At 53.7% G+C, this 18,527-nt stretch overlaps 1 protein-coding gene across 6 annotated transcripts in view; it reads right to left on the minus strand.

Moving 5' to 3' along the window:
• Positions 1–536: 536 nt before the first annotated feature.
• Positions 537–18,527, minus strand: part of SCLY (selenocysteine lyase) — a 30,056-nt gene continuing 12,065 nt past the window's right edge. For 5 of the 6 annotated variants that reach the window (XM_060107101.1, XM_060107100.1, XM_060107106.1 and 2 more), the window contains exons 4-12: positions 15,836–16,016; positions 12,496–12,623; positions 12,151–12,315; positions 11,030–11,136; positions 7,372–7,408; positions 4,575–4,658; positions 4,007–4,106; positions 2,468–2,543; positions 537–1,586 (exon numbers count right to left, since the gene is read on the minus strand). In XM_060107101.1, the coding sequence (XP_059963084.1) occupies positions 1,433–1,586; positions 2,468–2,543; positions 4,007–4,106; positions 4,575–4,658; positions 7,372–7,408; positions 11,030–11,136; positions 12,151–12,315; positions 12,496–12,623; positions 15,836–16,016 (1,032 nt within the window). In that variant the 3' untranslated portion in view covers positions 537–1,432. Of the gene's footprint in view, positions 1,587–2,467; positions 2,544–3,124; positions 3,382–4,006; positions 4,107–4,574; positions 4,659–7,371; positions 7,409–11,029; positions 11,137–12,150; positions 12,316–12,495; positions 12,624–15,835; positions 16,017–18,527 lie in introns of those variants that run through there. The other variant, XM_060107105.1, reaches the window with a different exon arrangement.

The raw sequence follows: 18,527 nt of genomic DNA on the forward strand, positions 1-18,527 counted from the left end.
GCCCTTCCTGGGGACCTTAAGTGTTTGGGACGTGTTGTCACCCACTGGGAGCTGGGGGCCTGCCTGGCCCCTGGGAAATCTATGCTGGATCCTGGCCTCAGCTGGCCTTGGAGGCTCCGTGAACCTCTGGACAGCAGCTGCTCCCCAGGGCCGGTGATGGGCACAGGGCCCTGACCGAGAGTCTCTGGGGCTGCAGCTAAAGGTCCCGAGTGCATTTTTCAGAGCTGCCAAGCATCTTTTTCCAGACTGTTCTCTTCCGTGGGGCTGGACACCCATAGTTCTTTGCTGGGGGAATCGGGACACCACAGCCTCTGCCTGGCGGAAGCAGGATGCTGCATGTTAGGGACCTACTTTCTAGAGCTCCCAGAGACACAGTCGCAAGCCGAGTTCCTGAAGCTAAAGCGTGATTATGCAGTGAGCAGTGGGTCTGACCCCACCCCACTGCCGGCGCAGACACACTGGTGCCCCCAAGAGAAGCACCCACTAGAAGAACCACAAAATGTCCAAAACAAGCATTGGAAGCTTTTATTAGTTCATCTAATTTCTGACGGTTGTTTCCTCAGTGCCATCACGAAGTTCCTTGCACCTTTCAACCGCACGTTAAAAGTGTTATTCAATTAAAAAAAAAAACCACTCCTATGTAAATGTCTCCATAGACATGACATTTGATGTGAATCAGACACCACAATGCCTCTGTGAAGATCAAAGAATCCTCCCGCAAATACAACTGAGATGGGAGCTGAGCGAGGGATGAACGATTTTCCGCCTTGGGAATGAGCCAGCGTAACGCAGGCGCTGCCGCCCGTGACTCTGATGGCTGAGCTGAAACCCTGAGTAAATGATCGAATGGAAGGGACGGGAGGGGCCTGCGGACTGGGAGAGAGGGCGCCCAGTGGTCGATGGCCCGAGTGACCAAGTGATCAGGAGGATGGGCAGGCCCAGGAGGCAGGGGGATGCCAAGTGGGGAGGGGGCCTGACCGCAGGGGCCCCCACCCTCTGGAAAGGGCTTGAGAAGGGCCATGAGGGTGAGGAGGGACCGACCTCTCAGCCAACAGGTGCACAGAGGCCAGGACAGCAGCCAAAAACCAGGTCTCCTATTTCCATGAGAGCAGCTGACAATCAATTATAAATACTAGGATTTTACCTTTCGGATAAAAATGCCACCTTCTAGGAAGGGCGTGCTTATAACAAGCTCGCCCCACTTCCCAGAGGGGAGGGTGGACGCGGCTAAAGCGTTTCTAATCCAACTGGTGCCACTGGGCAGCAGTGACAGGGACGGTCCCACGAGAGCATCTTGTCCTGGGCCCCTCAGCACTGGTGGCGTCTGTGGGTCCAGCAGACCCGCTCCCTCACTGACCAAGGGACGGGAGGGAGCCCGGAGCCCACATGCTCTGGGACAAGCGGAAGACTCCTTCTGGCACCGCCCTGGGCACTAGGCCTGGCCCTCCAGCCGGGCCACCGCCTGCTTCAGGTCCTGCACGACGAGGTCCACTTCGGCCTGGGTGGTGCCGCGGCCCACGCTGAGCCGGATGGCGTTCCTGGCCAGGTCCAAGGGGACGCCGCAGCTCAGCAGCACCGGGGATGGCCTGTGGGGCGGGGCGACGGGCCAGCCGTCAGGACACAGGCTTTCCCAGCCTGCCGCGTGTCCTCGGCCAGCTCCCCACTGGCCACGCACACTCTTTGGCCCACTGTCGCCAAGGGCCGGCTCAAAGCCTCCCTGCTCTCCAGCCGGGCCTGCCCCGGCACAGACCCTGACCCCGGGAGCACAGAGGTGGCCGTCGGCCCCTGCACCCGAGAGCCGGAGCCCGGGGTACAGTGGCAACTCCCGTCTCCAAGGAGCTAGCGGGCTCGGTTCCCGGAGGGGACGCAGAGCCACACGCGAGGCAGAGGGACGGCCTCCTGCAGACACTGGAGCCTGCGGCCCGCCCGAGTCAGTGCTGAGTTTAGTCCCGGTGCCCTGGCCTCGAACGGAGGCCTGTCGCTCATCACGACCACAGCTCCGCTCTCTCCAGAGCCCAGGCGGCCGCATCCAGCCCTACTCCCGCCTGCGGGCCCCCCCACAAGAAACCCAACCCCCTTCTCCTCCTCCAGCAGGGCTGCTCCCAATGCCCATGCCCGAGGCTCCACACCCTCCCCTCCCGCTTCCGCCTGCTCCTGGCAGGGGGCGTGATCTGAACCCAAATCTGGTCACAGCTCCCGGTTTTCTCGAGGCCGAAGTGGGCGCCCGCAGCCCGGCCCTGCTGCGCCAGCCCGCCCCTCCTCCCCTCTCCCTGCCTCACGTGGAGCCCTGCTGCCCGTCTCCCGGTCCAGCCCGAGGCCCCTGTAGGCTGCAGCTCCCACTCGTTCCTCCCGAGGGCCTGCGCCGTCTGGTCACTGTCCACGTCCCTGCTAGGCTGCAGAGCTGCCCAAACCTAGAGCCCGGATGCGCCCTGGACGCCGCGGCCAAGTACGTGGGGAGCACACTCACCAGTCTCCACGGTCCGAGTGGCACGCGGCCCCCAGGCTGGCCAGCAGCGTCCGGCACTGGGCCAGCACCACGCGGCCTAGGAGACATAGCACAGGGCCCCTGAGGTGGAGTCCGGGGGGGGGCTGCCTCTCTTCCCTGCTGCAAGTTTGGATGCTCCCTCCCTCCTACCACCTGACGGAACCCCAGGGCACAGGTCCCTCTGACGGCAGGTGAGAGGAAGCGCTTCCTCTGCCCCTTGGCTGCAGAAAAGCAGATACGCTTCGGCCTCGTAAGACTGGCCTTGAGAATGTGGTATCCGTCAGCTGCCTGGCAGGACACGCAGAATCCTGACGAGCTGCCTTACCGAATAACGTGTTGTCCTGGTCATAACGTCTAACCTGGCGTCTCCGTTTTCTAAAGGGAGAGACACTGGGAGCTGTCCTTGTTAAGCTAGGAGGCACTTCCCTCTTCCTTCACAGGCACAGAGATTTAAAAAAATACGATGATGGGAATTCCCTGGCGGTCCAGTGGGTACGACTCTGCCCTCTCACTGCCGAGGACCTGGGTTCGATCCCTGGTCGGGGAACTAAAAATCCCACAAGCCACGTGGCGCAGCCAAAAAAACCCCAAAACATAAACAACAACAAAAAAAACCCAACACCGATGACTGCCGATTTAATTAAAATGAGCAGCCTGTCTCATTTAAATTAACACAGGTCATCACAGAATATAAAGTCTGCCCCAAGAAAAAGGGGCGAAGACACTAGAGGGAGGAACTTCCCTTCCCACAGCAGGGAGATGTGGAGAGTTTGCCATGTGCTTCCTTCCCAATGAGGATGCACTGCAGCCCCGGTGACGGCCACCCCAGGGTTTCTTCATGGTCCAAACACGCTGCCCCGTTTCTCAGAGTGACCACGAGGCAACGACCTCTTCTTCTAAGAGGTGAAAACTGCCCTTCAGGTCGGCTCTCCCGTGCTCTCGGGGCCACCGTAATCTCCTCCCAGACAAACAGGACGCTCTACACCCTGGACTCAAGCCTCAGGGACTCCGGGCAGCCAAGTCCTACATGCGCGTCTGGGGTACGAGTCGCCCTAAGGCTAATCCTAACGCTAACCCCAAGCCTAATCCTAACCCTAACCCTAACTTTTCCAGCTGGGAGGCAGAGATCGCAGGTACTAATGAAGCCCACAGATCTGCACTTCAGCCTGACTCTGAGACAGTTTTCAGTTGGTTGCCTCTACTTTCCCGACCCTCATAAAATGTTTTTTAAAAATCGCAAAGATGGACCAACTAGCCTAAAATTCAGTTCACTTTATCTCCGTCCCTCACATCTTTGGGGCGGGGCTAGGACCCTGTGAGAGCTGAGTGCCGCTGTGCTGTGTCCAGGGCCTTAGCACCCGGAGCAGGTCAGCAGCTGTGCCCAGGGTCCCACCACCACGGGACAGTGCCTGGTGGGGTGACCCTGCCCTCGGCCAGTGCCCACACCTCCCCACAGCTCAAGCTGTGCCCAGCCCAGCCCAGCCCAGCCCCCAGCCAGGGAGAGCTGGGGGCAGTCGTCACCTTGCAGCTGGGGTCCCTGGATGGAGAAGTTACAGGTGTTGGGGAGTCGCTCAGTGCCTGGAAACTGGCTGTTCAGGTGGATTCTCTCACCAAACTCAGCCTGGAAAATTAACAGAAGATGCAGTAACATCTTTGAAGCCCCCTCTCGCCAACTGTTTGAACTTCAGACTTTCTGGAAAACAAAACCTCACTCTCGGGAGTTCCCTGGCAGTCCAGTGGTTAGGCCTACACTCTCCCTGCTCAGGGCCTGGGTGCAATCCCTGGTTGGGGAACTAAGATCTCGGAAGCCACACGGTGTGGCAGGAAAAAAAAACCCTCACCCTCAACACACAGAATGATTATCTTACTGATAAGCATCTACTGATAATAGTCAGGGAGACTGACTATGGACAGCAAAGGTAATTGGGAGAAACAACTTCTGAATGCATTTGGATTGTCTTCACACAACCCTTAGATATTCCGTCTCTGGTATTTCTGTCACGTGTCTGTGAGAAAGTCGCCTGATCTGCAGCCGTCCTTGGAGGTCTCGGCCCCGCTGTCCCCAGAGCTCCGGGCCACGGGCACTCACCACCAGCCTCTCCTCCAGGTAGTCGCGCACAGCCCGCATGTGGGCTTCGTAGGCCTCGCACTTCTCTGCCACCAGCTCAGCCGCCTAGGGACACAGGAGGGCCCCTCAGTTACGGTAAAACAAGGGGAGCAAGACAGCTTTAAGCAGCAGAAGTGATTCTCCCCGAAGACAGACAGGTGACATGGCCTCAAATTGCTCATTTCCTGGAACCTCCCACATACACAGTATGCGCAGACCGAGTGACCGGGGCTGGGATAAGTGCCGAGTCCCCTCCACTTGTTAACAGGAATTTACTTTTTCAGGCTTCCGGATACCCCAGGCACTAGAGAGTCCCTAGCTGGTGACCAAAGGCAATCCCAGTCCTGAAGGCACATCCATCCCAGGGACAGACACACCAGGGAAGAGGTGACCACAGTAGACCGACGGGTGGGCGCCGTGATGGGAACTTGGGGCAGCGGGGAAGGGCATTCCAGGCAAAGGCCCTGCAGGGGGAAAGGCGAGCGCTCCTGGAACAGAGTGAGCGAGGAGGACAGCGCCCCAGAGGCCCCAGGACAGGCGGGATCTGAGCCTAAACACAAGGCAGATGCACGTGGATTCTGAGGAAGGGGTGAGCTGCTCTGATGTGTGTTAGAACTGGAGGCTACATGGAGAATGGATGAGGCGTCCACACACAAGACGGGGATGATCTGGCCTAGAGTCGGTACAAGAGGCAGGTCCTGGACCTCTCGTGGAGACTGAACAGACAGGCCCGGCTGCTGCACCAGGTGCGGGGGACGGGAAAGGGCAGATCAAGGGCACCTACTAGATTTCTCAGCTGAGAGCCTGGGTGGCAGGAGGCACCACAGGGAGAGACGCCCACGATGCAGGAGAGAGAGCAGGACACCTCGTGGGCTCAGAGGACACGCTGAGGAAGCAGGTGGGACGCGGGCCTCCCAGCAGGTCAGGACCTGCCCTGAGACGTCAAGTCCAAGACCAGAGCACAGGCTGGCATCAGAGCCACGGGACAGGGTGAGCACAGTGAGAGGGAGAGGAGGCTAGGCCAGCACCCAGGAGGCTGACAGGTGAAGAGGCAGAGAAGGCACCTCTGGGGGGAGAAGCGGTCCCACAGCTGCAGGAGGTCACATGGGGACCCCCTCGACCAGCTTCTACAGAGCAGAGCAGGTGTCCGGAGAACGGGAGGGGGTGAGAGTGCGTGCGGGCTGCTCCGCGGGGCGGAGGACGCGGGAAGAGGCCGGAGTGGCGAGGACTAAGGGAGGACGGTTTTCAAGGCTGGGGGAGGAACACCCTGGCAGAGGACTGTGAGGGTGCAGGGCAGGGGGCAGCCGCAGGGGGGCGCCTTTCTTCCGCCGGCACACGGGGAAGGGGTGAAAGGCAGCGGGGAGACCTCGACTCGCCCCAGGGGGGCCAGGACACACCTCCCAGGGGAGAGGGGCCGGGGCGTGTCCCGAGCCAGACCACAGCGAGGAGGGCCAGGCTGCGCAAGGGGAGGGGGCGACAATGGTGTGCCACCCCCCCCCCCCCAGTGTCAGCAGGGTCAGAGGGCCTGGGCAAAGCTGCAAGCCAGGAGCGAGGAAAGGGTCACGGCTGCAGAAGGGAGCGGAGGGGCCTGCGGCTGCGCCACCATCTAATCCTCACCAGGAAGACCTTTAAGAAGCTGCCCCTGTCCCCATCTCGGGGGGCGGGGGGGTAACTGGACCCAGGGGATGAGCAAACCTGTGGTCATGACGTCATTGCTTTTAATATTAGAAGAGACTTGAGAAAAGATACTTCCCTTTTAAATGCTAAGCGTATGAAACCCACTCCACAGATCTTAAAAAGCGCATCTCCAGGTTGATAAATAAAATTCAAGGTTCCTCGCATGTTGGTCTGTTTCTTGGGATCATGAACGTGATCTCTCCTAAAGCCAGGAAACCTATTAAAGCTGCTGGGAAACTGATGTGAGATCACAGAAAATAGGCACTCTGGTCTCCGCCCTGGACCAGGCACAGAGCTCCTGAGACCCTTGGAATTTCCTAAGCACGAGGAGCAGCCTTTATTCTAATATTTGGTCTTGGGCTCTGCTTCCTGCTGCCGAGCTCCTAAATCCTTTGGAACTTCCTGGGTGACGGTGTCTTTTGCCCTAATGAGGCGACCCTGGGTGGGCTCCTGGATAGGGGCTGGTCACCGAGCCCTGATTAGAAGCCTGGAATTTTTGTAGAGACGGGAGAGGGGCTGGAAATGGAGGTGATGACTGATCAAAGCCTCCATGGAAACCTCAACAATGTGGGTTCAGAAAGCTTCCAGGTTGCTGATCACAGAGGTGCTAGGAGGCTGGTGCCTGGAGAGGGCATGGAAGCCCCTTCCCACATCCCCTGCCCTACACTTCTCTTCCTTCTGGATGTTCACCTGTATCCTTTATCATATCCTTTCATAATAAACCAGTAATCTAGTTTCTCTGAGTTCTGTGAGCTGTTCTAGCAAATACATTGAACTCAAGGAGGGGGCCATGGGAACCTCTGATTTACAGCTGGTTGGTCAGAAGTGCAGGTGACAGTTGGCATCTGAAGCTGTGGGTGCCCACAACTGAGCCCTTAGCCTGTGGGCTCTGACACTAACTCTGGGTAGACAGTGTCAGAAATGAATTGTAGGAAACTCAGCTGGTGCCACAGAATTGCTGGGTGGGGACCCCCAACCCCCGCACATCTGGTGTCAGAAGTGTGGTGAGTGTGGCAGTGGTGTGAGAGTGAGGCGGAAACACAGGAGGAAGACATCGATGGACAATGCAACGGCTTCAGCTGTCGAGGTCACCAAGGCTTACCTTCCCAAGGCCGGCAATCATCGGGGTGTTTTCTGTCCTGTAAGAGACAAGGGATTCAATCCTATTTCCATGCAAAGCGATTAACAAACATCCCCGGAAGGAATCCTGTGTATCTGAAAGTCAGGTGTTCAAATAAAAAGTCACACCAACATCTTTCCTGAACAAGGGCAGCTGCCAGCCCCCAAACCCTCGTCATCGCCCAGAGACAGTAGACATGGCTCACTGTGGGCAATATACAGTAGGTGTCCAAGTGACAATTCTACCTGGACCCGCCTCCTACCCAGGAGAAAGCCCTCCTCCGACTGCAGGCCCCAGAGCCCCCATCTTTGGTCTCCCTGCCAAACCAGGTGAGGGTCTGAGGAACTCACTCCCCACCCCGTTCCCTTCAGCTGATGTTTCAGCTGAAGCCTCTCAACTGTAATATGGGATGAATCTTTTGTTACTAGAGACTTGGGGCGTAGTGTGTGTGTTCAGGGGGGCTGTGCAGGAGGGGACAGGAACACCCCCGAAGACCAGTGGTTCCCATACACTGATGTAACAAACTGAAAAACAACTCTTCAGGCTTCCCTGGTGGCGCAGTGGTTGAGAGTCCGCCTGCCGATTCAGGGGACACGGATTTGTGCCCCGGTCCAGGAGGATCCCACATGCCGCGGAGCGGCTGGGACCATGAGCCATGCCACTGAGCCTGCGTCTGGAGCCTGTGCTCCGCAACAGGAGAGGCCACAGCAGTGAGAGGCCCGCGTACCGCAAAAAAAAAAAAAAAAAAGAATGTGTATTTTGCTGTTGTTGGGTGGAGTGTTCCAAACAGGTTGATTAGATCCTGTTGGTTGATGGGTGTTATTGCGTTCTTCTATACCTTAGACAATTTTTGTCTAGTTGTTCTATCCGTTGTTGAGGGAAGGGTGTTGAAGTCTCCATCTATAATTGTGGATTTGTCTATTTTTCCTTTCAGTTTAGTTTGGTTTTTTTTTTTCCTCACATATTTTTCAGCTCTACTGTTTAGTGCATCCGCATTAGGATTACTATGTCTTCTTGGTGGACTGATTCTTTTATCATTATATAATTCCCCCTGCCTCCCCCACCCCCGGTAATTTTCTATTTTCTCTGCTCTGGAGTCTCCTTTATCTCATGTTATATAGCCATTCCTGCTTTCCTTAGATTAATGTTAGTGTGATATACTTTTTTCCAACCTTTACTTTCAACTTGCCTCTTGCTATATTTGAAGCAAGTTTCTTATAGACTGAATATAGTTGGATGAGTTTTAAAAATTTTTATTCTGCCAATCTCTGCCTTTTAATTGGTATACTTATACCATTTACATTTAATGTAATTGTTGATATTCGGGCTTAAGTCTTCCATTTTATTTTTTCTGTTTTCTTTTTCCTGCCTTTCTGTGGGTTACTTAAACAGTTTTCAGAAGTTCAAGTGAAGAACAGAAACCTTACCTCCTTTTACATCCCTCTACCCTCCCCCATTTATAATATAATTATCTTAAATATTTCTTCCACATACATTTTGAACCACATCAGACAGTGCTATGATTTTTGCTTAGGCCATCAAACATAATTTAGAAAACTGAAGAGAAGGAAAGTCTATTTTATTTACCCATATTTTTGTTTACCATGCTCTTTCTCTCTGATGTTCCAAGGTTCCTTCTTTTACTGTTTCTTTTCTGTGTAAAGAACTTCTTTAGTCATTTTTAGCATAGGTTTTCTGGTGACAAATTCTGTTAGTTTTGTCCTTCATCTGAGAATGCCTTGATTTCCTCTTTGTTCCTGAAGAATATTTCTGCTGTGTTTTTAATTTGGCTTGACAGTTCTTTTCTTTGAGCACTTGAAAATTTTTGCATACTTCCTCTGGCTTCCATGGCTTCAGATGAGTAATCTACTGTCATTTGAATTATTTTTTTCCTATAGATAAGGTGTTATTTATTCTTTCCTCTGGCTGCTTTCAAGATTTTTGTCTTTCATTTACAGAAGTTTACTTTTTATGTCTTAGGGTAGATTTCTTTTGGTTTATCCTGTTTGGGTTTTGTTCCGCTTCTCTAATCTGTGGGTTTGTGTCTCTTGCCAAATTTGGGAAGTTTTCAGCCATTATTTCTTCAAGTTCTTTTTCATCCCACCCTCTTTCTCCTAGCCCTCCAGGACCTCAACGAAATGAATGTTAGATCTTTTGCTATAGTCCCACAGGTCCCCGGAGGCTCTGTTCAATCTTCTTCCAGTCTACTTCCTGTCCGTTTTTCATATTGGTTACTTCTATTGTTCTTTCAGTTCACTCTTTCCTCTGTTGCCCCTATTCTGCTGGTGAGCCTGTCCACTGAGCTTTTTACTTTGGCTGTTGTAGTTTTTAGTTCTAAAATTTCTGTCTAGTTCTTCTCTACATCTTCTTCTTCTTTGCTGACACTTTCTATTTCTTCTGTTTCAAGTGTGTTCATAATTGCTCATTAAAGCATTTTTATTGTTTTTGCCTTAAAATCTCTTATCAGATAATTCTAACATCTTGGTCATCTCAGTGTTGACATCTATCGATCGTCTTTTTTCTTTGATTTAAGATCTTTCTGGTTCTCAGTATGATGAGCGATTTTCAGTTGAAACCTGGACAGCCCTATGTCATTATGAGTCTGGATGTTTCTTAACCCTTCCATATTAGCTGTCTTTTTCTGACCTTCCTCTGGCAGGAGGAGTGTGCCAACTGACTACTGCCAAGCGGGAGTAGACATCCAGGTTCCCTCCTCGGCCTGTGTCAACATCCAAGAGGAGAACTCACCTTGTTAGTGACGAGTATGGGTGGAAGCCCAGGGTGCCCACGTGGTCTCCACTGACACCTTGGTGGGGGGCACGACTGTGGTGGGGCAAAAGTCCTGGCTCTTCACTAGGCCCTGTCTGACACAGGAGGGGCGTGGGGCTCTTGTCACAGCCTGTGTGGGTGAAGTCTGGGCTCCCGACTCTCCTTTGTGGCACAGGTGGGGATGGCATCAGTTTACCATGGTGACTGGCTGGAGAAAAGCAAGTGTTGTCTAAAAGTTCTCTGTATTGCTAGGCTCTCCTTTCCCTGGTCCACTGGCTGGAGAGAGAGGGCTTTCTTGGGCATTTTTCATCAGCCCTTATGGGTGTTTCCGAGTTGCTGGCTTCTTCTGCTCTAATTCTGGAATAAAGGAAGCAAGAGAAACCCTAGGGAACCCACCATGCGTTGTCTGTTTCTTCCTCCCGTTATCACGTTTCTGACAACACGTGTGGGGCTGCTGCCACCTCAGTCCTTGGTTAACACACCCCTGCAGGTCATGGGGACACAGGAGCTTTCAGAGAGGAAACCAGGTGCTTCTACGTGGCCCTGCTCACCCCACAGGCAAGAGAAGGACAGCACATCTCAGCCGGGGGGCTCCGGTGGCACCTCTTTGGTGGGCTGGGCCAAAATAACCAAAGGAGCTGGATGCTTTGAAGCAGCTGAAAGAGACTTCCTTCATCTGCTTTGAATCATCCCCAACGAGACTGCAGATCTGTGAGTCCCAAGTGTAGAACCGGCCAGTGGACCCACGTCTGACTCAGTGGAGATGAGAGCGCTGTGCTGTCACCGTGCTTCCAAGAGACGGGAGAGCCACTGCCCTACATACAGACAACACAGCCAGCGGGCCAGACACCTCGTTCAACGTCTACCTTACCCCGGCCTGAAATTCCGTTCTTGTCCACCTCCAAACAGCATGGGGTACAGAGGGGTGAGCTCACCGAGCCCTCGGACATAAAGTGCTCCAATCCTGGGGCCATAGAACTGAAAGAAAAGTCAGTCATTTATTCAACAAGAACCTTCTGGGGACCTTCTCCATATACGTATTGAGAGGCCCCCAGAGATACTCTACGACGTCCGGGCCCACCTCCTCTGGTCCCGCAGGTGGCCACCCATCCCCACTGCAGACACGCGGGGGTCACAGAAGCCTTCGGGTGGGGGCAGGTGCTGGACTCTGGCCTCCAGCTCAGGGGCAGCAGAGCACCTGCCCGGCACTGGGAGACCCTGTGAAGGAGGAGGGGCTGGGGAGAGAGATGGCCAAGGGCCGTCCTGCGGAGGACTCCACGCTCTCACATCCACATGAGCTAGAAATCTTAAGGGCCGCCGTGTCAGGCCAGCACCTCACTCCCTTGGGAACCAGCTGAGGGGAAATTACTAAAAATATTCCAGCTCTAGTCAGCTGCTGGAAAGATGAGCAAAAGCTTCAGAAGGGTCTTCACTGTTAACTATTTCCCCAGCACACCCCAGAGATGAGGGCCGTGAAAACCACACCCTCACACTCAGAGCCACACTTTAAGTCAAGTTAGAGAGGCCATCATTCCTGAATCCTGCATCTTCCGTCCCTGGGTGTGGGGGTGAGTGGGCTGAGGAGGGGTCTGCACGCACGCTCCGGGCTGCAGAGATCACTCACTCCTGGGCTAAACCCACCTGTGACCTCCACTCCCCCCATCCTCCTCCCGACCCCGCCTCTCCCCCTCCCACTACCACCTCCCCCGAAGGCCTTGCCTGGCCTCCCCTCCTGCCCCCTATGGGCTGTGCTGCCCAGCATTCCCGGTGGGCACTCAGCCCTCGGCATCCTAGCTCCGCCGGGCTCTCGTCTGAGCTGCCGAGGGCAGGGCTGCAGTCTGCCCATCACCATGACCCAGGGCCTCGCTGGGCATGTGCGCCGGGTGCACCGGTGATGGAGGATGAGCGGGACCACGGGCTCTGCTCGCAGGTGAGCCTCGCGGGCATTGAGGTGTCTCCCCGGCAGGAGGGCAGGAAGGCGGATGGACGCACCTTGTGCCCCACGACGGTCAGGAAGTCCACGCCCAGGTCCCGCACGTCCACACGCCGCTTCCCCAAGGCCTGGGCGGCGTCCGTGTGCACGAGCACCCCTGGCAGCCCGCCCGCCTCCCGCTGCTGGTTCAGGGCTCGGACTCGCCGGCTGATCTCAGACACCGGCTGGAGAGGGAGAAACACACGGCTGAGGGTGTTGATGTGATGAAGACGGAATGAAAGAAATGAGGAGTTGTTAATGAGGATGCACCAAATAGTTCCCGGATTGAAGAACAGGGGAAAGAAGAGGTGGGGCTGGGAAGCCAGAGTCCCCACTCCATCTTCCTAAGAGGGACAGCGACTCACCATGATGACACCTGTCTCGTTATTGGCCAGCATGATGGTCACGAGGCACGTGGCCGGGCGGACGGCCGCCAGGATGTCCTCGGCCTCCGCCTGCCCATTCACCTTGGACACGGGGACAAAGGTGACCTCTGAGGAATAAGACACAAGTATGAGGTCAAACCCACAAAGTATCCTTTCTGGAACGTTTACTTAGACACAGTGAAAAAAGCAATTTATCATAAAGGTTCAGAAAACTATGAAGAAGGAATATGAGCCCCCTTTATCGCCCCGCCCACAGACAACTGGCTTGAAGGCTTCGTCAATGAGCTTCAGTTGGGGGGCTGTCTGGGGACACCCTGTTCCGCCTCTAAGGGACCCGCAAGCAGCTGAGACACCCTCAGTTCATGGGAGCGTCTCGAGGTGCTAAGTACTTAACCTTCCCTCACTCGGCACTGACCCAGCCTTTGTTAAGCACCTACCGTGTGCCAGGCGCTGCTCTGGGCACCTAGAATCCTACTACTGCAGATGGAAAATAACGAGAGGTAACCAAATCGAAGTTTTGGGTTCAAAATGGTGAAGACAAACACACCCACTTTCCCCTCAAGGTCCCACTGAAACAAGAGAACAGATATATTTCTCAATAAGGGCGACCACCTGTGGACAAGGAATTTTGAGCCATGCCCAGAATACAGAAAGATGATGTCATTAGACTAACAGCATCAGGGAAAACCCACCCCAGACACTGATAGGTGAAAACGAACTCCACAGAGAGTAGGAAAGGATCCAGAGGCCACCCACGTTCAGGGTGCACTTGTGGAGGGCAGGGTGGGGGCCGACTGCTAAGGCAGGCAGGGACCAGGTTCCGATGGACAAGGACCCCCGCCTCCTGCCCAGCAAGTGGATGGCAGCAGCGGTGGCCTCGACAGCCCGCGGGCTCCGGGGTGGGCGGGGTGCGGGGCAGCAAGAGAAGGGCGGGGCTGGTGCATCCACGGCGGGGCTCAAAGGGGAGCAAAGGAACGGCGACTCCGGCCAGGACTTCCGCCTTTGTATTAAGTGTATGAGCACCTGCTCAACAGCATCAGCCCTCAGGGAGACGCAGATCAAAACCCCCATGGGCTCCCACTTCACACCCGCTAGGACGGCTGTTACAGAAAACACAGACACTGACACATGTTGGCGAGGACATGGAGAAAATGCAGCCCCCAGGCACTGCTGGTGGGAATGGAAAATGGTGCAGCTACTGCGGAATACAGAGGTTAGGGTTAAACACCCAGATACTTCAAAAGGGGAAACAGAGTTACCACGTGACACAGCAATTCCACTACCGGGTATATACTCAAGAGAAACAAAAACATTCGTCCACACAAAGACTTCTACACAAATGCTCACAATGGCATTATTCATAGTATCAAATGTCCATCAAATGTTCATCAACTGACGAATGGATAAAATGTGAATATTACTCACCCAAAAAAAGGAATGGAATACTGACACAGGCTACAACGTGGATGAATCCTGAAAACATGAAGCTAAGTGAAAGAAGCCAATTACAAAAGACCACATATCACGTGGCTCCATTCATATGAAAGTCCAGAATGGGGAAATCTCCAGAGACAGAATGTATTAGTGGTTGCCCAGGGTTGAGGGAAACAGAGTTACAGTTAACAGATGCGAGGTTCTTTTGAGGGTCAGGAAATGCTCTATAATTGACTGTGGTGATGGTTGCACAACTCTGTGGATTCACTAAAAACTACTGAATCGCACACTTCAACCGGGTGAAGAGTATCATACGTGAGTTCCATCTCCATAAAGCTGACACATATATAGTAAAAAAACAACAACAGCAACAACTGGACAGTGTGGAGGTGGAGGGGTGTGAGACAGTTGGGGTCAAGCCCCCAGTTTATACCAGGGAGTCAACCAGTAGATGCTTGAGTTAATAAAGTAAGAAATGAAGATTATGTGTGTAAGTTATTAAGTAGTAAAGTGGAAGTAATTAAAGTGATAATGCCACAACCACGAGAAAACCTGAAGGCAGACTTGAGGGGCGGCTGCCTCTGAGGGGCGGGACTGGGGGTGGCGGGGAAGAGCCTGTACTTTATAGCAATGCTTGAAGCCCTTCTGTGATCTTTAGGTGCACGTCTATTCTTCATAAAAACGTGTACAATTTTAAACAAGAGGTAAAATGTAACAGCAACTAATAACAATGTATTAAGTTGCCCTTCCCTGTACCTGAGACACAGAAAAAAAGGCACCAGGGATTAAAAGCAAGGACAGTTTAAACAAGAAAGTTGGACCTGACTTTTTTTTAGTTAGAGTGGTGCATAAAGAGAAAAACCTTTCCAGTGGTCAAAGGGGAAAAGTGGTAACAAGGCTCACAGTCAAACCCAGCAGTTCTGGCACACTCCTTTATCTTTTTTTTTTTTTGCGGTACGCGGACCTCTCACTGTTGTGGCCTCTCCCGTTGTGGAGCACAGCCTCCGGACGTGCAGGCTCAGTGGTCATGGCTCACGGGCCCAGCCGCTCTGCGGCATGTGGGATCTTCCCGGACCGGGGCACGAACCCGTGTCCCCTGCATCGGCCGGCGGACTCTCAACCACTGCGCCACCAGGGAAGCCCTCCTTTATCTTTAAGATAAGAACACTCTCCCCTGCCTCCCCTTCAGGTTTCCAGGCAGATTAGGTAAGAAGGCAAATGCTTTGGAGAAAACCAGTCTTATTCCAAGGAGAGGTCAACCCTGGCAGTCCTGGGAAAAATGTCTCTTACGTTTTCAAAAGCTAGTATCTATACCCTGTGTCTTGAGATGTCACATCACAGGAAATATGAAAGGACCAGAAGTAAACAGGGCCACTGCCACTGCTGGGCAGGCTCCACCTGCCCCTCAGACTGCCTGGCCAGGTGCACCTCCCAGTGGGGCCCCAGCACCCCCCCCCCACCTCTGCTCTCCTCACCCCTGGAGGCCCTCACCTCCTCTCTACTGAGATAACAGGCTCCCAGCAGGGGTGCACCTATTCTTGTTTTTACCACCAGAAGTTGAGGTCTATTGGATCCTTTTTCTTCCTACCAGAGGGAGTGCAAGCCAAGATTCAATCATTAAAATCAAACAATGAAAAGCACGGGTTAGCATTTATAGGCATGCTAGTAAATATGCACGTATATATCATGTACAAGAGTCTGACGTATCATGCGGTGATAAATGACCAGTTCCACGCACTGGTGACTGATTTCTCCCTCAAGGAAAATCTGGAAGGACAGGCCTTGTAACCTTCGCCCCTGGGCACAGCCAGGCAGCCCAAGCGCCAGAGGGTAAGTGATTCACGGGGCACCCGGGTCGCCGGACCTCAGCCAGCTGCCCACTCACCGGCCACTTGTTCTTCCACCAGGTGCTCCAGGGGCAGGCGGATGGAGTCGTGTTCCACGGTGCAGGTGACGATGTGAGGCAGGGGCCCCTCCACTGGGCTGGGACGCTCGGCCGGGTCCCCCACTCCGGCATGGACTTTGTGGAAGTGTTTCACCACAGAATGGATGACTAAGTTATTTGACTGCAGACAGAGCAGAAAAATCATTGACGAAAACTATCCTAAGGGTAGACTTAGAGTAACAATCTCTCTCATTTGTAGTTTCCTTTGTAGCTAACATTTAAAAAGAAAACAACCAAACAAAAAAATGGTCTCAAAGAAAATCAGCTCCTGAGCTGCACCTTCTGAAAGGCCTAACTACAAAGATTTGGGGGTTTTCAACTTTCAAAAATGTCAGAATTCGTTTCCGGTGGATTATGCAGGCGTTTTGTTAAGCAACATTATGCATTTTTAAAATTTTCTAAATCTGTCAAAAAAGAGTATTTTGCCCAGGCACCCATCGCTGGTGGGAACGTGAACTGGCACAACCTCTGTTAAGGGCCATCTGGCATATCTATCAAACAGGCCCTCTGACCCAGGAAGTCTAGTTCTTGGACTTGATCCTACAGCTACACTTAAACAGAAGCAAAATGATGGATGTAAAAGGTTACTGGTTAAGTGTACAATGACGTAACAGCAAAACCTTAGGAAACCCTTCAACGTCTATCCATAAGGGGACTTGTTCAGTGGACGCCAAGTGGACACCAAGCAGATGTAAAAGCACAGAGGGAATGCCCTAAGGGCTGATGCCAGAGATCTCAAGAGGAACTTGTTAAATGAAAAAAGGTAGCGAGCATTATATACAGCATCATACAATTTGTATAAAAAGGGCGAGATACATACACATTTGCTTATACATCCCCCAAATCCTTGAAGAGGTAAAAAGGGAAGGAGAAAAGAATATATAAATCTACACACCTAATCTGTTTCTAAGGCAAAGGCTATCTCTGCAGGACTCGACAGAAACTAACAATGCTGGTCTCCTGTAGGGAGAGGAAGTGGATAACTGAGGGGATGGGTGGGAGATTTTTGTTTTTAAGGACCTTTTCTCTTATTGCTAAATACAACATATACACAGAAAAGTGTATAAAATAGAAATTTAAGTTTCATGAGAAAGTATGACAGTGAAGGCCTGAGTAACCGTGACCTGGGTCAAGATGAAAACATGACCCACACCAGGGAACACCTCCCACCCGCCCTCAATCACTGCCCCACCCCCATGCCAGCTAACCTCCACCCTGATTTGCATGGTAATCGTTTCCTTGCTTTTCTTTATGCTTTTCCTTCCTAGGTAAGGATCCCTAAGTTATTTTGCCTCTTTTTGACCTTCAAATGAATGGAATTGGACTGAATTAATTTTTTTCTCAACTGAAGATCCAACCTATTCACGTGTCTGAAGGCACCGCCCAGCGGGAAGGCGGTGGCTGCTGCTTGTCCTGTGCTGAGGAACCCACACAGGGTCAGCCGGTGCTCAGAGGACTTGAAAGGCACTGAGAGTCCAACAGGTGGCCCTGATGGAGGACGAGGCGGCCGACGGCAGGGCTCACCCAGGTCTGAGACACAGCAAACCAGATGATGGGGAGGAGACGGCCAGGATGGAAGGCTGCATGTGTTCCTCTGAAGGTGGATGGCCCTTGAAAGCCCTAGGTCAGCCCCTCGCAGAAAACACAGCGACTCCTGGTCCGGAAAGGAGGGCCTTCGGGGGCCGCACACCTCCGGTCAGAGCTGAGCCAACTCACCATGAACGTGACAAAGGTGCCTGGGCCCCTCCCATGTGCTGCCCCCACCTGCAGGTACCAAAGGGCACAGGACTCCACGCTGAGCGCCCAGGTGGCACTGGGGGCACAGCAGCCTCTGTCGGAACCGGTCAGTCACAACTAAAAACGTACCACATGCCCCCAGGCCACCAGGCCCCTCAGCATCTGGTCCCAGGCAAGACCAGGACGGCCCACGGGGCAGCTGGGGCGGCCCCTTGCGGGGCACCAGGAGTCTGGTCCTGGGGGGTGGTCGGTGCCCAGGGGCCTGGCGGCAGCTCCCCTCCCCTCTGGTCAGCTTGGCCCGGCCCGGCCCGGCCCGACTCAGCACAGCCTCTGGCTGACGCCCTCCGCTCCACACTCTCCATCCCTCCGCGTGGCTGCAGGGGACTGTGTGGTACCCTTCCACCCAGGACTTCAGCAGAGGTGTGAATATCGGTCCATGCTACTTGGAGGGACATCTGCGCTGTCCCCAGTCTCTGGCTGTCGTGAACGCTACCACTGACAGTCCTGCCTGCCCCTGCGGCCCACGTGCCCCGTTCTTCTATGGTACGTACCTGAGAGGAGCTGCTGGCTGATAGGGTGGCGTGGCCTCGACTTCACGAGGTGATGCCAACCCACCTTCCAGAACGGTTTCCAGTCTACACTCCTGCCAGCGCCGTGCGTGCTCGCTGCTGTGCATCCTTTGTCGATACTTCCTGTTGTTGGACTTCTTGTTACCATCCTGATGGGTGGGCAGAGGCGACCCACGTTGTTGTTTACCTTTGTATTCTGACCACGTAATGAGGCTGAGCACCTTCTCCCCCGTAGAAACCACAGGGGTTTCTCTGTGAAGTACATGTTCACTTTTCTCGCCCATTTTTCTACCATCTTTGCCCACTGTCAGGCTGGTCTTCTGATT

The sequence above is a fragment of the Mesoplodon densirostris genome, chromosome 8 (assembly GCF_025265405.1).
Source record: "Mesoplodon densirostris isolate mMesDen1 chromosome 8, mMesDen1 primary haplotype, whole genome shotgun sequence".
Classification (NCBI taxonomy): domain Eukaryota; kingdom Metazoa; phylum Chordata; class Mammalia; order Artiodactyla; family Ziphiidae; genus Mesoplodon; species Mesoplodon densirostris.